The sequence below is a fragment of the Pinus tabuliformis genome, chromosome 1_2, assembly GCF_031772625.1.
Source record: "Pinus tabuliformis cultivar Carrire ecotype Pingquan chromosome 1_2, CPIR1, whole genome shotgun sequence".
NCBI classification, from domain to species: domain Eukaryota; kingdom Viridiplantae; phylum Streptophyta; class Pinopsida; order Pinales; family Pinaceae; genus Pinus; species Pinus tabuliformis.
The window spans coordinates 593013258-593026093 of record NC_142298.1 but is presented as its reverse complement, the minus strand read 5'-3'; the positions used below and the strand labels follow the sequence as shown (position 1 = coordinate 593026093).

The 12836-nt window shown below is 40.8% G+C and overlaps 1 protein-coding gene across 3 annotated transcripts in view; it reads right to left on the bottom strand.

Annotated features, from left to right (window-relative positions):
- Positions 1-12836, bottom strand: part of LOC149207043 (sulfatase and phosphatidylinositolglycan class N domain-containing protein) — a 412661-nt gene that overhangs the window by 189823 nt on the left and 210002 nt on the right. For all 3 annotated transcript variants that reach the window (XM_089395653.1, XM_089395652.1, XM_089395654.1), the window contains exons 9-10: positions 8341-8574; positions 8018-8205 (exon numbers count right to left, since the gene is read on the bottom strand). In XM_089395653.1, coding sequence (XP_089251779.1) covers positions 8018-8205; positions 8341-8574 — 422 coding nt within the window. The remainder of the gene's footprint in view (positions 1-8017; positions 8206-8340; positions 8575-12836) is intronic.

The following is a 12836-nucleotide window of genomic DNA, read 5'->3' as shown; positions in this document are numbered from 1 at the left end:
AAGTGTTCAATAGATTTTGAAAGGAGAATTTGTGTGAGGGTCATAAATCTTGCAGGGGGGCGAGACTTGGAGGAGGCAATAGGGAAAAAAATCTTGAGCAGGCAAAGACTGTGAGAGGGTCGAAACTTCCAGCTCAAGGGCCGAGACTTCTATGTTGAATTTCCTTGAGCAGTCCGTGATTTCCAGTGCACATGTTGTATTGCTAGGAGGGCCGAATTTTTGCAGGTGCAGGATGAGATCTGTCAAGGCCAATTCATCTTCTAGATTTATATTTAAGGGGCCAAATTCTTCCTTGGGCCAAAAATCTTAGGGCCAAATTTCAGGCTATAATATTGTTAAATTTTTCTGTGTAATTTCAGGTCCTAAAATTTTCTAGATTTAATAGAATGTGAAGGGAAATTTATTGGGCAAAATTTATGTTGTCTTGTAGTGATTTACTATTTATTTTTCCACTGCATATTTTATTTCTAGAGTTGAGAACACCGGTGTATTTATTGTCACAGTCTCAGAATTAATTTGAACATAAATTATTTTCTGGGTAAAAAAATAATTGTGAGAAAGAATAAATTGGATGTTGTGTGAAAATTCAACAGAGAATGACAGATGGAATGCTCAAGTGAAAGTCCAACAAATAGTCATTGGAAATCAAAGGAATGATATTGAAGGTTGCTTTGCAAAATTAGTGGAAAAATTTGCAGACATTGCTAGTACGCTCAAGGTGTTGTCAGATATCCTCACGAAGAAGTAGGGAAAGCAAGAAGGAAAGGGCAACAATGAAGCCTTCAAGAAATAGGAGGTTTCAAGGGAGGTGATCCCATGTACACTTTTTAAACTGGAATCCAAAATGGTGATAACCTTATGATGAAACAACTAATGCTAAGAACTCAATGAATTGCTTATACAACATGAGGTATAGTTCAAGCTGCACCAAATGAAAGAGGAACAAAAGATTTCCTTTGCTCATTTGAAGATGTTTGGCCATGCCTTAATCTGCTGGGAGAGTTATGTTGATGCATTATAGTTGGGCAAGAAACGACTGGTAACTAAATGGGAGTACTTAAAGGAATTGATTAAATCACAATCCTATCCCATTGGATGTGAGGGAGAACAGCTCATAACATGGCAATGTTTTCATAAAGAATAGGGGAAAAGTATTCAAGTGTACAAGCCCACATTGAAGAACCAAGCTATTTTGATGGGCATCTTGTCTAAAGAACCAAGGGCAGTAGTAAAGTGCCTTGGAAGTTTACATCATTATATCTTGTTAAAATTTAGCAGTGAGCAGGTCAAGCATGCAGGAGTCATCCAAAGTCTCGCTTACGAAGCTTGCTTAATCTATTAGGTAAGTTGTTTTTTATGATATTCCTAACTTAGGTAAAGCACATTAATTAAGTTAATTAATTAATTTTGGCTTATGAGCTAGAAAAATCGAAGGAAATGTAATTTAATTACATTAGTCACTTAGATTTAATCAAAGTGCCGTGACATCTAATCTCAACCATCAACCACTTTGGAGATTAGGGTTAGGGTTGTTTAAATTGTAACTATGTTTAGTCTTCATAATGTATTATATCGTAAAGAGTCAAAAAGAATTTATTTAAGTCTAAAGAAAAATTATTTTTGTCCAATTTGGACATTTGAAAGAAGAAAAAAAATTATGTACATTTTGGTCAAGTTCCAACTGCCAAGTTGGCCCTCCAGATGACAGTCAGCTCAGCGTTTAGAGGCACCTTTTCAGACATGGAAACAACTATATATTGGCATCTATTCTCCACCATTTGGCAAGCAATTAGGTGTTCATCTGTGAAAGAAGAATTCGGATGTCTGAGGCATATTTCTCTATGGTACACATCAGGCAAGCTTCCAAAGGCAATACTTTTCTGAAAGATGCGAGCTATAGGAGGACCACTATCTATGTGAAATGCGGGCTATAGGAGGACCACTCTCTCTATGAATTGTGAGCTACAGGAGGACCATTATTTCTGTGAAATCCGAGCTACAGGAAGGACTGTTATCTCTGTGGAATGCAAGCTACCTAAAGCACTCTATCTCTATAAGACATGGACAGAGATATGGCAGACTTATTGAAGATCTTGTGGACAGAATTCTGTCAGAGTTTGAGCCACTGATGGAGGGCTGACTTGGAACTTGGGTTACTAGTCAGTTTATCTATGACTTGGAAAGAATTGTTGGGTTTTCCCCTTGTGGGTTTTGCCCTGTCCTCTGACCTAATTTCTGGTGTCTCTTGTCTTTTTGTGCATTGTACTTGTATAATTGCTTGATGACCTAATGAATGAAGTAAATGCTAAATGAAAAATATATATAAACAGTCACAAGTAATTATCATGATAAGAAATTCTAGTTGACACTTGAATTTCAGCAGGGGTTTAAACTTTAGTGCAATGAAGAATTACAAAAGACGGACTAAGGAAAGAAGACACAGATTTGAGAAGAGCATTTTCTTAGGTGAGATATCCCAGCAAAAGGTGGAGGGGGACTTTCATCTAGAGGTCAAGGCCAAGGGAGGAAAATATCAAGACAGCTTTCAGCAGCAAGAGATCATTCTCAACAAGACCATACAGCAAGTCTAGCAAATCAGCAAGTAGCAGCCATACATGTCAAGCCGTATTCAGTGAGAGATCTCACAAGTGCCATGCGGGAAGGGTTTGTACATGTGGAAATTTCTGAATTTAACACATCAGAAATCCCTACTGCTATTTCTGGTTTATTATCTCCTAATTGTTCTTTACATTAAAAAGTGATTTAATTATATAAACATCGAAATAAACACAATAGCAGCCTTCACAAATATACAGATCAGCAATTGAAATAAAATGAGACAACAAAAGGGGCACCGTTATTTTTGGGCAATTGTCCCCGGAAAAACCCAATGCGGGAAAACCGGTGCAGCAAATATGAGGGTTTTATTATTATGCAGTTTTTGAATACAAATAGGGTGTTAAAAATGGCTCACCCTTCAGAGATTTTCCTCGACATAAGTACCACTGCTACATCTACCGAACTGCCCCTCGCTGCAACAAATCACTAGTTCGATTTCTCAGCAATCCCTGCGCCAGGAAATCGAATTGACTGATCAACTTGGTGTGTCTCCAACTGACCCTCAAGCCTCCTCTTATACTTTTCCTGTTGATGATTCAATGGCCAAGATTAAGTCCCTAATCAACAGCTAAGATTAGATCTAGCTTGATCCTCGTTATTTAAAACTTTCTCACCCATTTTATATTAATATACATTAATATTTTAATTTTCCTAAGTTTAGACTTAGGAACCCCATTAAAAATATTAATTATTTTAATATCTCTCCATCCAGGTGGAATTTCTCCAAACGATTTTTGGGTCTTAGAGATCTCATGTGCCTTAGCCTCTCCACCAATTTTCACGGCTAGAGCACATCCGATGCTACAAAAAATCAACAATCCCTATTAGTGAGGAATGTGCTATAGTAATGCTTCACCATTGAAACATCACATTGATCCTCCGCGTCGGTACTTGCGCTGTTCCTAAGCTTGCTGCCCCACATCCCCTGCACTGTTGCTTCCTTTACTGCTACCCATGACACTGCCACTGCTACATCTGTATTGCAGCTCCCTCTTAACATGTTGCATCATGTTTCCCATAGCCTTGCCTTACTAACTGATGCACTGCAACTCAATTACCGAGAAGTAAGTAATTGACTTCACCCAAATAATGACATCCCAGTCAGTCTAGAAGCCTCGTGATGTTGAAGCTACCTCAGCTGCTATCCTATGCTCCCTCTGCGACCACTGCGATGCTGCAGACACATCTGTGCCTCTCGCATTGCTACAACATCCACTGTTCTGCTACAGACATCTACACTCTAGCATTGTCTTGCCGCTCCATCACACCTTGCTCCACCCGACACCTGTCATCGTGCTGCTGTCATTAAGGGCTCCCGTAGCTGGATGTGATCCAAGAATTTGGGCACCTCAAGGATCCTGCCCCTGTGTAGTCCTCCTGACTACAACTCAATGTCTCCCCACCTCTTTTCTAGAGGTGCATGAACACTCATGGCACAATCGTCATCAGTCTCGACCTCTTTCTCCACATTAGCTAGAGTTGCCTTAGAATCAGAAGCCTCCCCCTTGTTTTTCTTCCTGGGACACTGGGATGCATAATGTCCCAGTGCCCCACAATGGAAGCACTTAATCTTGGAGATGTCCTTCTTCTTCCCCTTCCCTTGTTGTCCTGCAGATGCTAGACCCGCATCCTCCTCCTCCTCTTTCTTGACTCGAGCTCCCTTACCACTATTCCTCGCCTTGGTCATCCTCCTGATCTCTTCCTGTCAAAAAGCTGCCCACATTTCTTCCCAACCGGGAAGAGTAGCCCTGCCCAAAATATTTTGGACAAATGTCTCCCACTCCTTCGAGACTGCGTTCACGGCAGTCCTGACCATAAACTTTGGATCCGGTGTAGACCCCACGAAGGTAAGATGGTCGCGAACCTCTTGCAACCTGAAAAGGAATGGATCTCTCTGCTCTCTCTTCTGCATCTGATATGACCACAGTTGATTCTCCAATAGCACCTTCCACTGCACGGAAGAGCCCTGGTATAAGGTGGTCAAGGTGTCCCGCATCTCCTTTGTTGTGTTCTTTTAATCAATATGTGGTATGACATCATCTTTGACCCCGTCTAGGATCATGCACCTCGCCCTTACCATTGCATCCTCATACTTCTTGTTCTCAGCTCGGTCAACTAGAATAGCCACAGTTTTCAAAGCATCGTCCTTGATGCAATGTCGATCCAGGACTGCCAAGATCCTGGCCTTCCAAATGACAAAGTTGGAAGCCCCATCCAACCTGTCCTGATCCCTTAGTCCGTTCACTGCCATTTTAGCTCCTCTTCTGGACTCCCTCTGAGTCTCGACTCCCCTTCTGGAAATCTCCCTCTAAGTCCTGATTTCCCTTCTGGAAATCCTCTAGCCAACTGTCGAACCACTCCTCTCCAATCCTCCTTGCAACTGCAACTCGAATTTGGATTCCTTGGCTAGAAATCCGTCGAGGTAGTGACTCCCTCTACCTTGGTCCCGCCTCCTTAGACATTGTTCTGCTTTGACAAAAACAGCGTCCCACCAGCTCCTAAAATCACAATCTGCCCACAACTCCCCAAGCCCCAGCAATCGAAGACACTGAGCCTTTGAGGCTTTGCGCAATCCAAGCAAAGCCTGAATCTACTCCTCATGGCCACAGCGTCGGTCCTTCTTGACTGAGAAAGATGATCGAGCACTGCATAGGTCTAATTTGCCCCTCTACCTCTGCACTGACCCTCCTCCTGGCTCGAAATGCTGATGCAGGGTCTGCGTCACTTCTTCTCTAGCTGCTTCTGCTCTAGAATAGTGTGGTCTCTCAGGACAGCTGCTACTACTACAAATTTCAAATTTTTGTTGGTGCCTTTGGTCCCCTTGTGATCTGTAAGGCTCTGATACCATGTGGAAATTTCTGAATTTAGCACATTAGATCCCTACTGCTATTTATGGTTTATTATCTCCTACTTGTTCTTTACATTAACAAGTTATTTAATCATATAAACATCCAAATAAACACAATAGCAACCTTCACAAATATACAGATCAGCAACTGAAATAAACTGAGACAACACAAGGGACACCTTTATTTTTGGACAATTGTCCCCGGAAAAACCCAATGCGAGAAAATCGGTGCAGCAGATATGAGGGTTTTAATATTATGCAATTTTATTAATACAACTAGGGTGCCAGAAATAGCCCACCCTTCAAATATTTTCCTCGGCAAAAGTACCTCTCTTCGGAGACAAATATTTCAGCTAATCAGCAACCAGAGGATTGGTCCCACAGCAACTTCGACTGTTCCTTAGATGGATAACGAACGCTGCTCCAAGCCATCTTTTGGAACTGCGTCACCCTCCAGGGATAGCGTCACTCTCTATGGCTCTGCGTCTGCCTCTCAGCACTCAGTCTGCCCCACTAAAACACCATTGTGCAGCTCTTTCTACCCAACGTCAGCACTGCTAGCCTCTACGTGAGCCTGCGTCAACTTCTTGGCCTCCTGCGTCCTCAGTGCTGGCCCTCCAAGCCTCTGTGTCAGCTCTATGTCAACTCCGCGTCAGCTCTAGTTGCCTCTGCGTCAGCCCAGGCTGCCTCTAAGCTATCTCTCTGGCACTATCTCTGCCTCTCTTCTATGTATTCTCGGCCTTCTATCAAACTGCCCCTTGCTACAACAGATCACTAGTTCAGTTTCTCAGCAAACCCTACCCCAAAAAATCAAATTCACTGATCAACTTGGTGTGTCTCCAACTGACCCTCAAGCCTCCTCTAATACTTTTCCAGTTGACGATTCCACGGCCGAGTATAGTCCCTAATCAACGGCTAAGATTAGATCTGGCTTGATCCTCGTTATTTAGAACTTTCTCATCCATTTTATATTAATACACATTAATATTTTAATTTTCCTAAGTTTAGACTTAGAAACCCCACTAAAAATATTAATTATTTTAATATCTCTCCATCCAGGTGGAATTTCTCCAAACAATTTTTGGGTCTTGGAGATCTCATGTGCCTTAGCCTCTCCACCAATTTTCACGGCTAGAGCACATCCAATGCTACCAAAAATCAACAGCACAGATAGTATAAGTCCCCAGTGTGCAGGAGTCCAAATCAGCGACACAATTAAGAGCAGGTTGCAGGCTGAAGCAAACAGCAGGTCGCTGAGCTGTTTCAGAGGAGATTTGTAGGGTCGTACGGCTGGTATAGTTACCTAGAAAATCTTTGCAATTTCTATAGCTTCTATTTTTCAATAGGGTCATTTTCCTAGTTAGGGAGCCATCACTGTATTGAATAATAAAAATGAGGTTCAGTTGGAGGGCTTATTTCTGTGTGAGAATTATTTCTTGTGTTTCCTTTCGCTGTAAATTTGAGTTGAAATTCCAGTGTGTTTTTATTCAATAAGTGCATATTTAAATTTCTGAGTTATAAATTTACAAGGAATAATAAATCAGATCTTGAATTAGAAATTTAACTTATCTGATGGCAGCTACAGTTTCTAAACGTCAAAAGCATAGATAGCAAGCAATAAAGGTCTCTATCACAATTTGGATAAAAAGATGGGGAAACAAAGGAACAAGGAAGACCAACAATGGCAAGAAAATAGCTGCCATGACTTCAAAAGAAATATCCCAAAAAATGGGGCAAACCTTTTGATATGGGTGGGCAGCAAAACAAGAGTAGAAATGCACAAAATCTCAACGGCAGTGTATTGCTCTTGAATGTAACTCCATCAGTGTGCATAACATGCTGGTCTTCTTAAGTAATGGAGTTTCCAACATCAGGTTCTCAATAGTAATCTCATGTCAATGGTGTGATTGATTGCTCTATTTTTTATTTAATTCCATATTGTTCAAATACCATCATTGTAGATTACCAACTGTGGGAATCGCATAGTTTATTTTATAAGTGGATAAATTCTCAGAATATCTGTTCTCACAGTTCATGCGTTGGGATACCCAATGCCAAATATGGATCATTTAGATGATTGCAAAATAGCTTTCTTCTTAGTCCACAAAAATAAAATTCAGGACCATGAAAGGAAAAAATGAATACTTGATAAAGATTTATAGTTAAAGATACAGTTCTAAGGCAAAAAAACTTTTTTGATGGGAGAAAATCAAAACCTTATATAGAGAAGAAATAAGATCAAGAAAATCAGAAGGCAATTTTCCACACAAGAAAAACTGTGTTTATTGCTCCTAACACAGCCTTAAAGCATCATGCATTGTCTTGATGCTACCGAAAGAGCTTAGATATTAAGAAGTTCATGTAACAAAACAGAAAAAGTAATGCTTACATCTGACAAAATGTTAAAATCCGTTCTGGTCTTATGCAGCAGTCTCAACTTATCTTACAGATTAGAAGTAATGGGAAGCATCGATTTAGTTTCATAGACAGGAAACAGGGTACATTACAATGGGGAAAATACAAAAATACTTATGCGGTAGAGTAACTCACACAAGTTGTGTATTATCAGGGATCTGAGCAGGCATTAAAGTGAAACCTGATAAAAACCAGCAAGATGCCCATATAAAAGCTGGCACCATGGAAAGTCCAGGAGTATTGCATGAAATAACTACTGCACCAACAATTCCCGCAACCAAAAATACCCCAGTATATACTTTTCTTTCAAAAAAACTTGTGACCTGGGGAAAATAGCACCTGAATAAGCATCTAAAAGACAGCTACAACAACTATAAAATGTTACATGTTTAACATATGTTCATTTCAGATAATGAAATTAGACAGTAGAAAAAATAATAACAAATATTATGCTGTACCAGAAGCTCAAGAATAAGAAAGGATATAAAACATGTTGCCAAAAGCTTCACGATGGACATGAATTTAGCAACTTTAAAAGCTCTCCACATTGCATGTATAAACCTTGTATCACTAAAGATCTCTGTCCAAAGAAATAATGCCAGTGCAAGATAAATGTGATAAAGAGGAGGAGAATTCTGTATCAGCAAGATAATGGAAAAGGCTCCCATTAATAGACCCCCAAAAATGCGCACCTGAATCACACAATAAAGCATAACATAATTTAGATTGAAACAGATGAGATGAAATAAAAGAAAATGAAAATTTCATTCATGTACACTAGTAACCAATGAACCTTTAACAAGACTGTAACAGTATATAGTTACCAAAGCCAAGGAACTGCTTAATCCAACTCCACTATAAAATAAAAGAACAAAAGCAGCTTTTAACTTCTAGATGCACTTCAGAGTTAACATGCGAGATGGGAAACCCAAGAAGAAGGAAAGAGAATATCAACCAACCTAGGCCATCAATGTCTTCTAAGTTCTTCCTATGTCACAAGACACTATGCTGTGGAACACAGAGTCACAATTATCTGACATAGAATGAATTGTTGTACGTGACAAAGGTTATGACTAGGGCTTAGTTGACAGACAACATGAAAAGTTAAAGGGGTTTCTTCTTCTGCCCTAACCAGACTTGCAGAAGCAGCAAGCAAACAATGGTGGACAGCAGCACTTTGTGAAGGAGTGTTGGGTCAATGTGCTGACTAGATTGAATCATGATTGCAGCAGTCCGTTGATGCCATCTTCCAAACAGCAAGGAGAATACATTGAGCTTTATGTTGAAGGCCTTATCTGCTACTGTCATTAATTATCAGTCTTGTATATTTGTACTATCTCTCTCTCTGCTAAACTACTGAAGAATATAAGAAGAATTGATCAAGGGTTTCTCCACATTGGGGTTTGTCCCTGGCTGGTGCCACATCTTGTGTCCTCTTGTCTTGGCTTGTCTTCTGATGTTTATGTTTATGTTCTATGTGCACTTTATTATCACGCTGATGTGATTGCTAATCTGAATATTGTCACTGGGCTTATAGGAAAAATTGAAGTAAATTGTTCTAAGCATAGAACATACCTAAAATTAACATGGTATCAGAGCTGAGATGAAGACAAAGCCCAAGAAAGAGTGAAAGAGCAATCACTGAAGACAGTTGGACAAGGTCAAAGGCTCAACGGGCTCCTCATCCCACTTCCCGGCTGAAGATAATCTCCGTGAAAAATCTGACTATCACGGATGGAAGATGTCTTTGGATCTGACATTGGAAGAGCAAGAAGTGTTGGATTATGTGAAAGGTAAAATCCCTGAGCCTCCTTCAAATGCACCAGCTGGTACAAAGAACAAGTACACTAAGGGTGAAGTCAAAGCGAAGAAGATTATCAGAGATTCCATTGACAAGCGTTTGGTGGCCTACATCTCCGATTTGAACACCTACAAGGAGATCTACAATAGATTGATAAGCATGTTCAAGGTTAATGATGCAAATCAAATTTTGTTCCTCAAAAATAATCTGAAGGATATTAAAAAGGGCAAGAACGAGAATATTCAATCCTACTTCTTAAGGATCACCGAGATCAAGAATGATTTTCTATCAATTGGCGAAATCATATCTAACAGGGAACTTACTATCACTACCCTTGGAGGACTCCCACCCGAGTGGTATATATTTAAAACCACTGTTCTCAATAATGATCGAATTCCAGGGTTTGAAGAATTGATGTCAAGATGCATTCAAGAAGAAACCAAGATGGTGGAGCAAGAAATGCCTTCTAATAGAGGCAACCCTATTGCTTTCTCCGCTCATGCTAAAAGGAGAAATAATGCAGGGTTTAAAGATCATTTCAATGGAAAGCCCGGATCTAAGGGTGGAAGGAAAAGCAGATGCCTTGCTTGCAATAAGTTTGGCGACTATGCGAGGGAGTGTCCAAATAGAAGTGACACATCACATGATGATGATCACAATCATTCTAGGGGCTACTTCAATGATCGAAGGAATGGCAATTTCAATGGCAAAGGAAAAGGGAATGTAGCACATCAGGGAAATGGTCGACCCTCCAAGAAAGCAAGGAACTCCAGGTATGAAGAATCAAATGTTATTTCTGATAAGCAAAAGGAGTATTATCTTATATCGGCCCTCTCCTCTACCTCTTCTCCAGATACTTTGGGAAATTGGCTTATTAGTAGTGATGCTTCAAGGCACTTCACCGGATACAAGCAACCGCTCTCTAATCTAATAAAGAAGGAAACAAACTTGGAGATTATTCTTGGATACAATGCCACCTATCCCATAAAGGGTGTAGGGAATGTTAACCTTCAATTGAATCAGGGTAACACGATTCATTTACAAGAAGTTATTTATGTCTCTGATCTCAAGAAGAACCTAGTGTCCATTTCGGCAATGGAAGACAAAGGTTATAAGGTGGAATTCATCGATGGAAAGGTACGTGTTTGGAAAAGAAATTTTAAAGATGCTTTTACTCTTGGGTTCAGGGTTGGCAATTTGTATCAAGTTGCAGAAGGTCCATTGGGGGCCATGTCTGATCTATGGCATCGGAGGTTTGCCCATCTTCATTGTAAAGCCTTACCCGATGTGAGACAGATAGTGATAGGGAGGCTTGAATTCAAAGAAGAACATGAAGGTACATGTCTGAGATGTACTGAAGGAAAACTTAATAGGGGACCTTTCCCCTCATGTAATAGCAAGACCACAGATGTGTAACAACTCGAGGGGTTTGAGATTCATGTTCAGGAATCTCATGTATGCAGGTTAAAGAAAGCTCTCTATGGCTTGAAGCAAGCACCCCAGGCTTGGTATGAGAGGATTGATAGCTATCTGATGAAATTGAGATTCACTAGGAGTGAAGCCGATCCAAACCTTTGCTTGAAGGTTGTGGATGATAGACCTCTCATACTGGTACCCTATGAAGACGACCTCTTTCTAGCAGGTACAGACCCTCTCATTTGCAAAAGTAAGAGGGAGTTGGATTCCAAATTTGGAATGGTGGACTGCAAGCCTGTGACTACCCTGATGGAGCTTAACTTTAAGAAATTATGTGATAGTGCTATTGGACCTGATTTGGGAAAGGCCTCTGAGTTTCGTCAACTCATAATAGCATTGATGTTCTTGGTGAACTCTTGTCTAGATATATGTTTTGCAATTAGCATGTTGGGCTCATATATGGTTGAGCCTCACTGGATTGGTGCCAAGAATCTTTTGAGATATCTTCAGGGCACAATCTCTCATGGACTGAGATACACTACCAGAAATGTGAGGCTGCATAGTTACTCTGATGTTGATTGGGCAGGCAGTGTGGAGGATCGTAAGAGCACTTCTGGGTGTCAGTTCTCTTTGGGTTCTGCTACGATATCCTGGATGAGCTGGAACCAGAAGTCAGTTGCTTTGAGCACTGCTGAGGCCGAATACATAGTTGCGAGTATGACTTCGTGTAAATATGTCTGGTTGAAGAAGCTCTTCAGTGAGTTGTTTGGACACGTGCTGGATACCACCATGATCTTCTGTGACAACCAGAGTGGGATTCGATTGTTGAGGAATCCTGTGTTCTATGATCACTCTAAGCATATAGACATCAGGTACAACTTTATCTGGGATATGGTACAACGAGGAGCAAGATGGCTCCATCACATTAGGACTAATGTGCAGGTCACCAATATTCTAACGAAGGCCCTGGTAAAGGTCAATTTCGTGACTTTCCGAAAATGACTTGGAGTCGGGGAGAGACCCTCTCGTGAGGCTCTTGTATGATATGGATATTGAGCTCTAGGAGCTCCGGGGGCATGGGTTACTTCTTCGAGCGATGAGCAACCATAGGGTGAGTGGTTCAACCTTCCCCTAGTGGTTTGCTATGTAGGCAAGATGAGTGGTTCACCTTTCTCCTACTAAGACACAATCATAGGGTGAGTGGTTAAGCCTTCCCCTAGTGATTTGTTGTGTACAGGGTGAGTGATTCATCCTTCTCCTACTGAGACATCCTACTCATGCAGTCTGCAACTCATGGGAAGTACCTCTCATCTAGCCAATAAGCAGGGAAATGAGGATAGGAACCATAGTACTACCGATGAACACATCGTGTACTACCGTACTCCCTACGCTAGGATGATATTGATCTGGGATCAATTGGAACTGACTTCGGGTCAGTAAGAGTGGTACGAAACACTCTTTATTTGGAACTAATTTCAGATCAGTAAGAGTGGTATGAGACACTCTCTTTATTTGGCACTGATTTCGGATCAGTAAGAGTGGTATGATACACTCTCTTTATATGGGATTGACTTTGGGTCAGTAGAAAAAGTTATGATACATTCTCAATCACTTCTTCTTCTTCATAGTTCAGCAAAGCAGTGCAAGGCATTGCGTTGATGGCAAAGATTACAGACTGGCAGATGGAGTTCTCCCTAGTTGAGAGGGAGTGTTAAAATTGGCAACTAGGGCCAAACT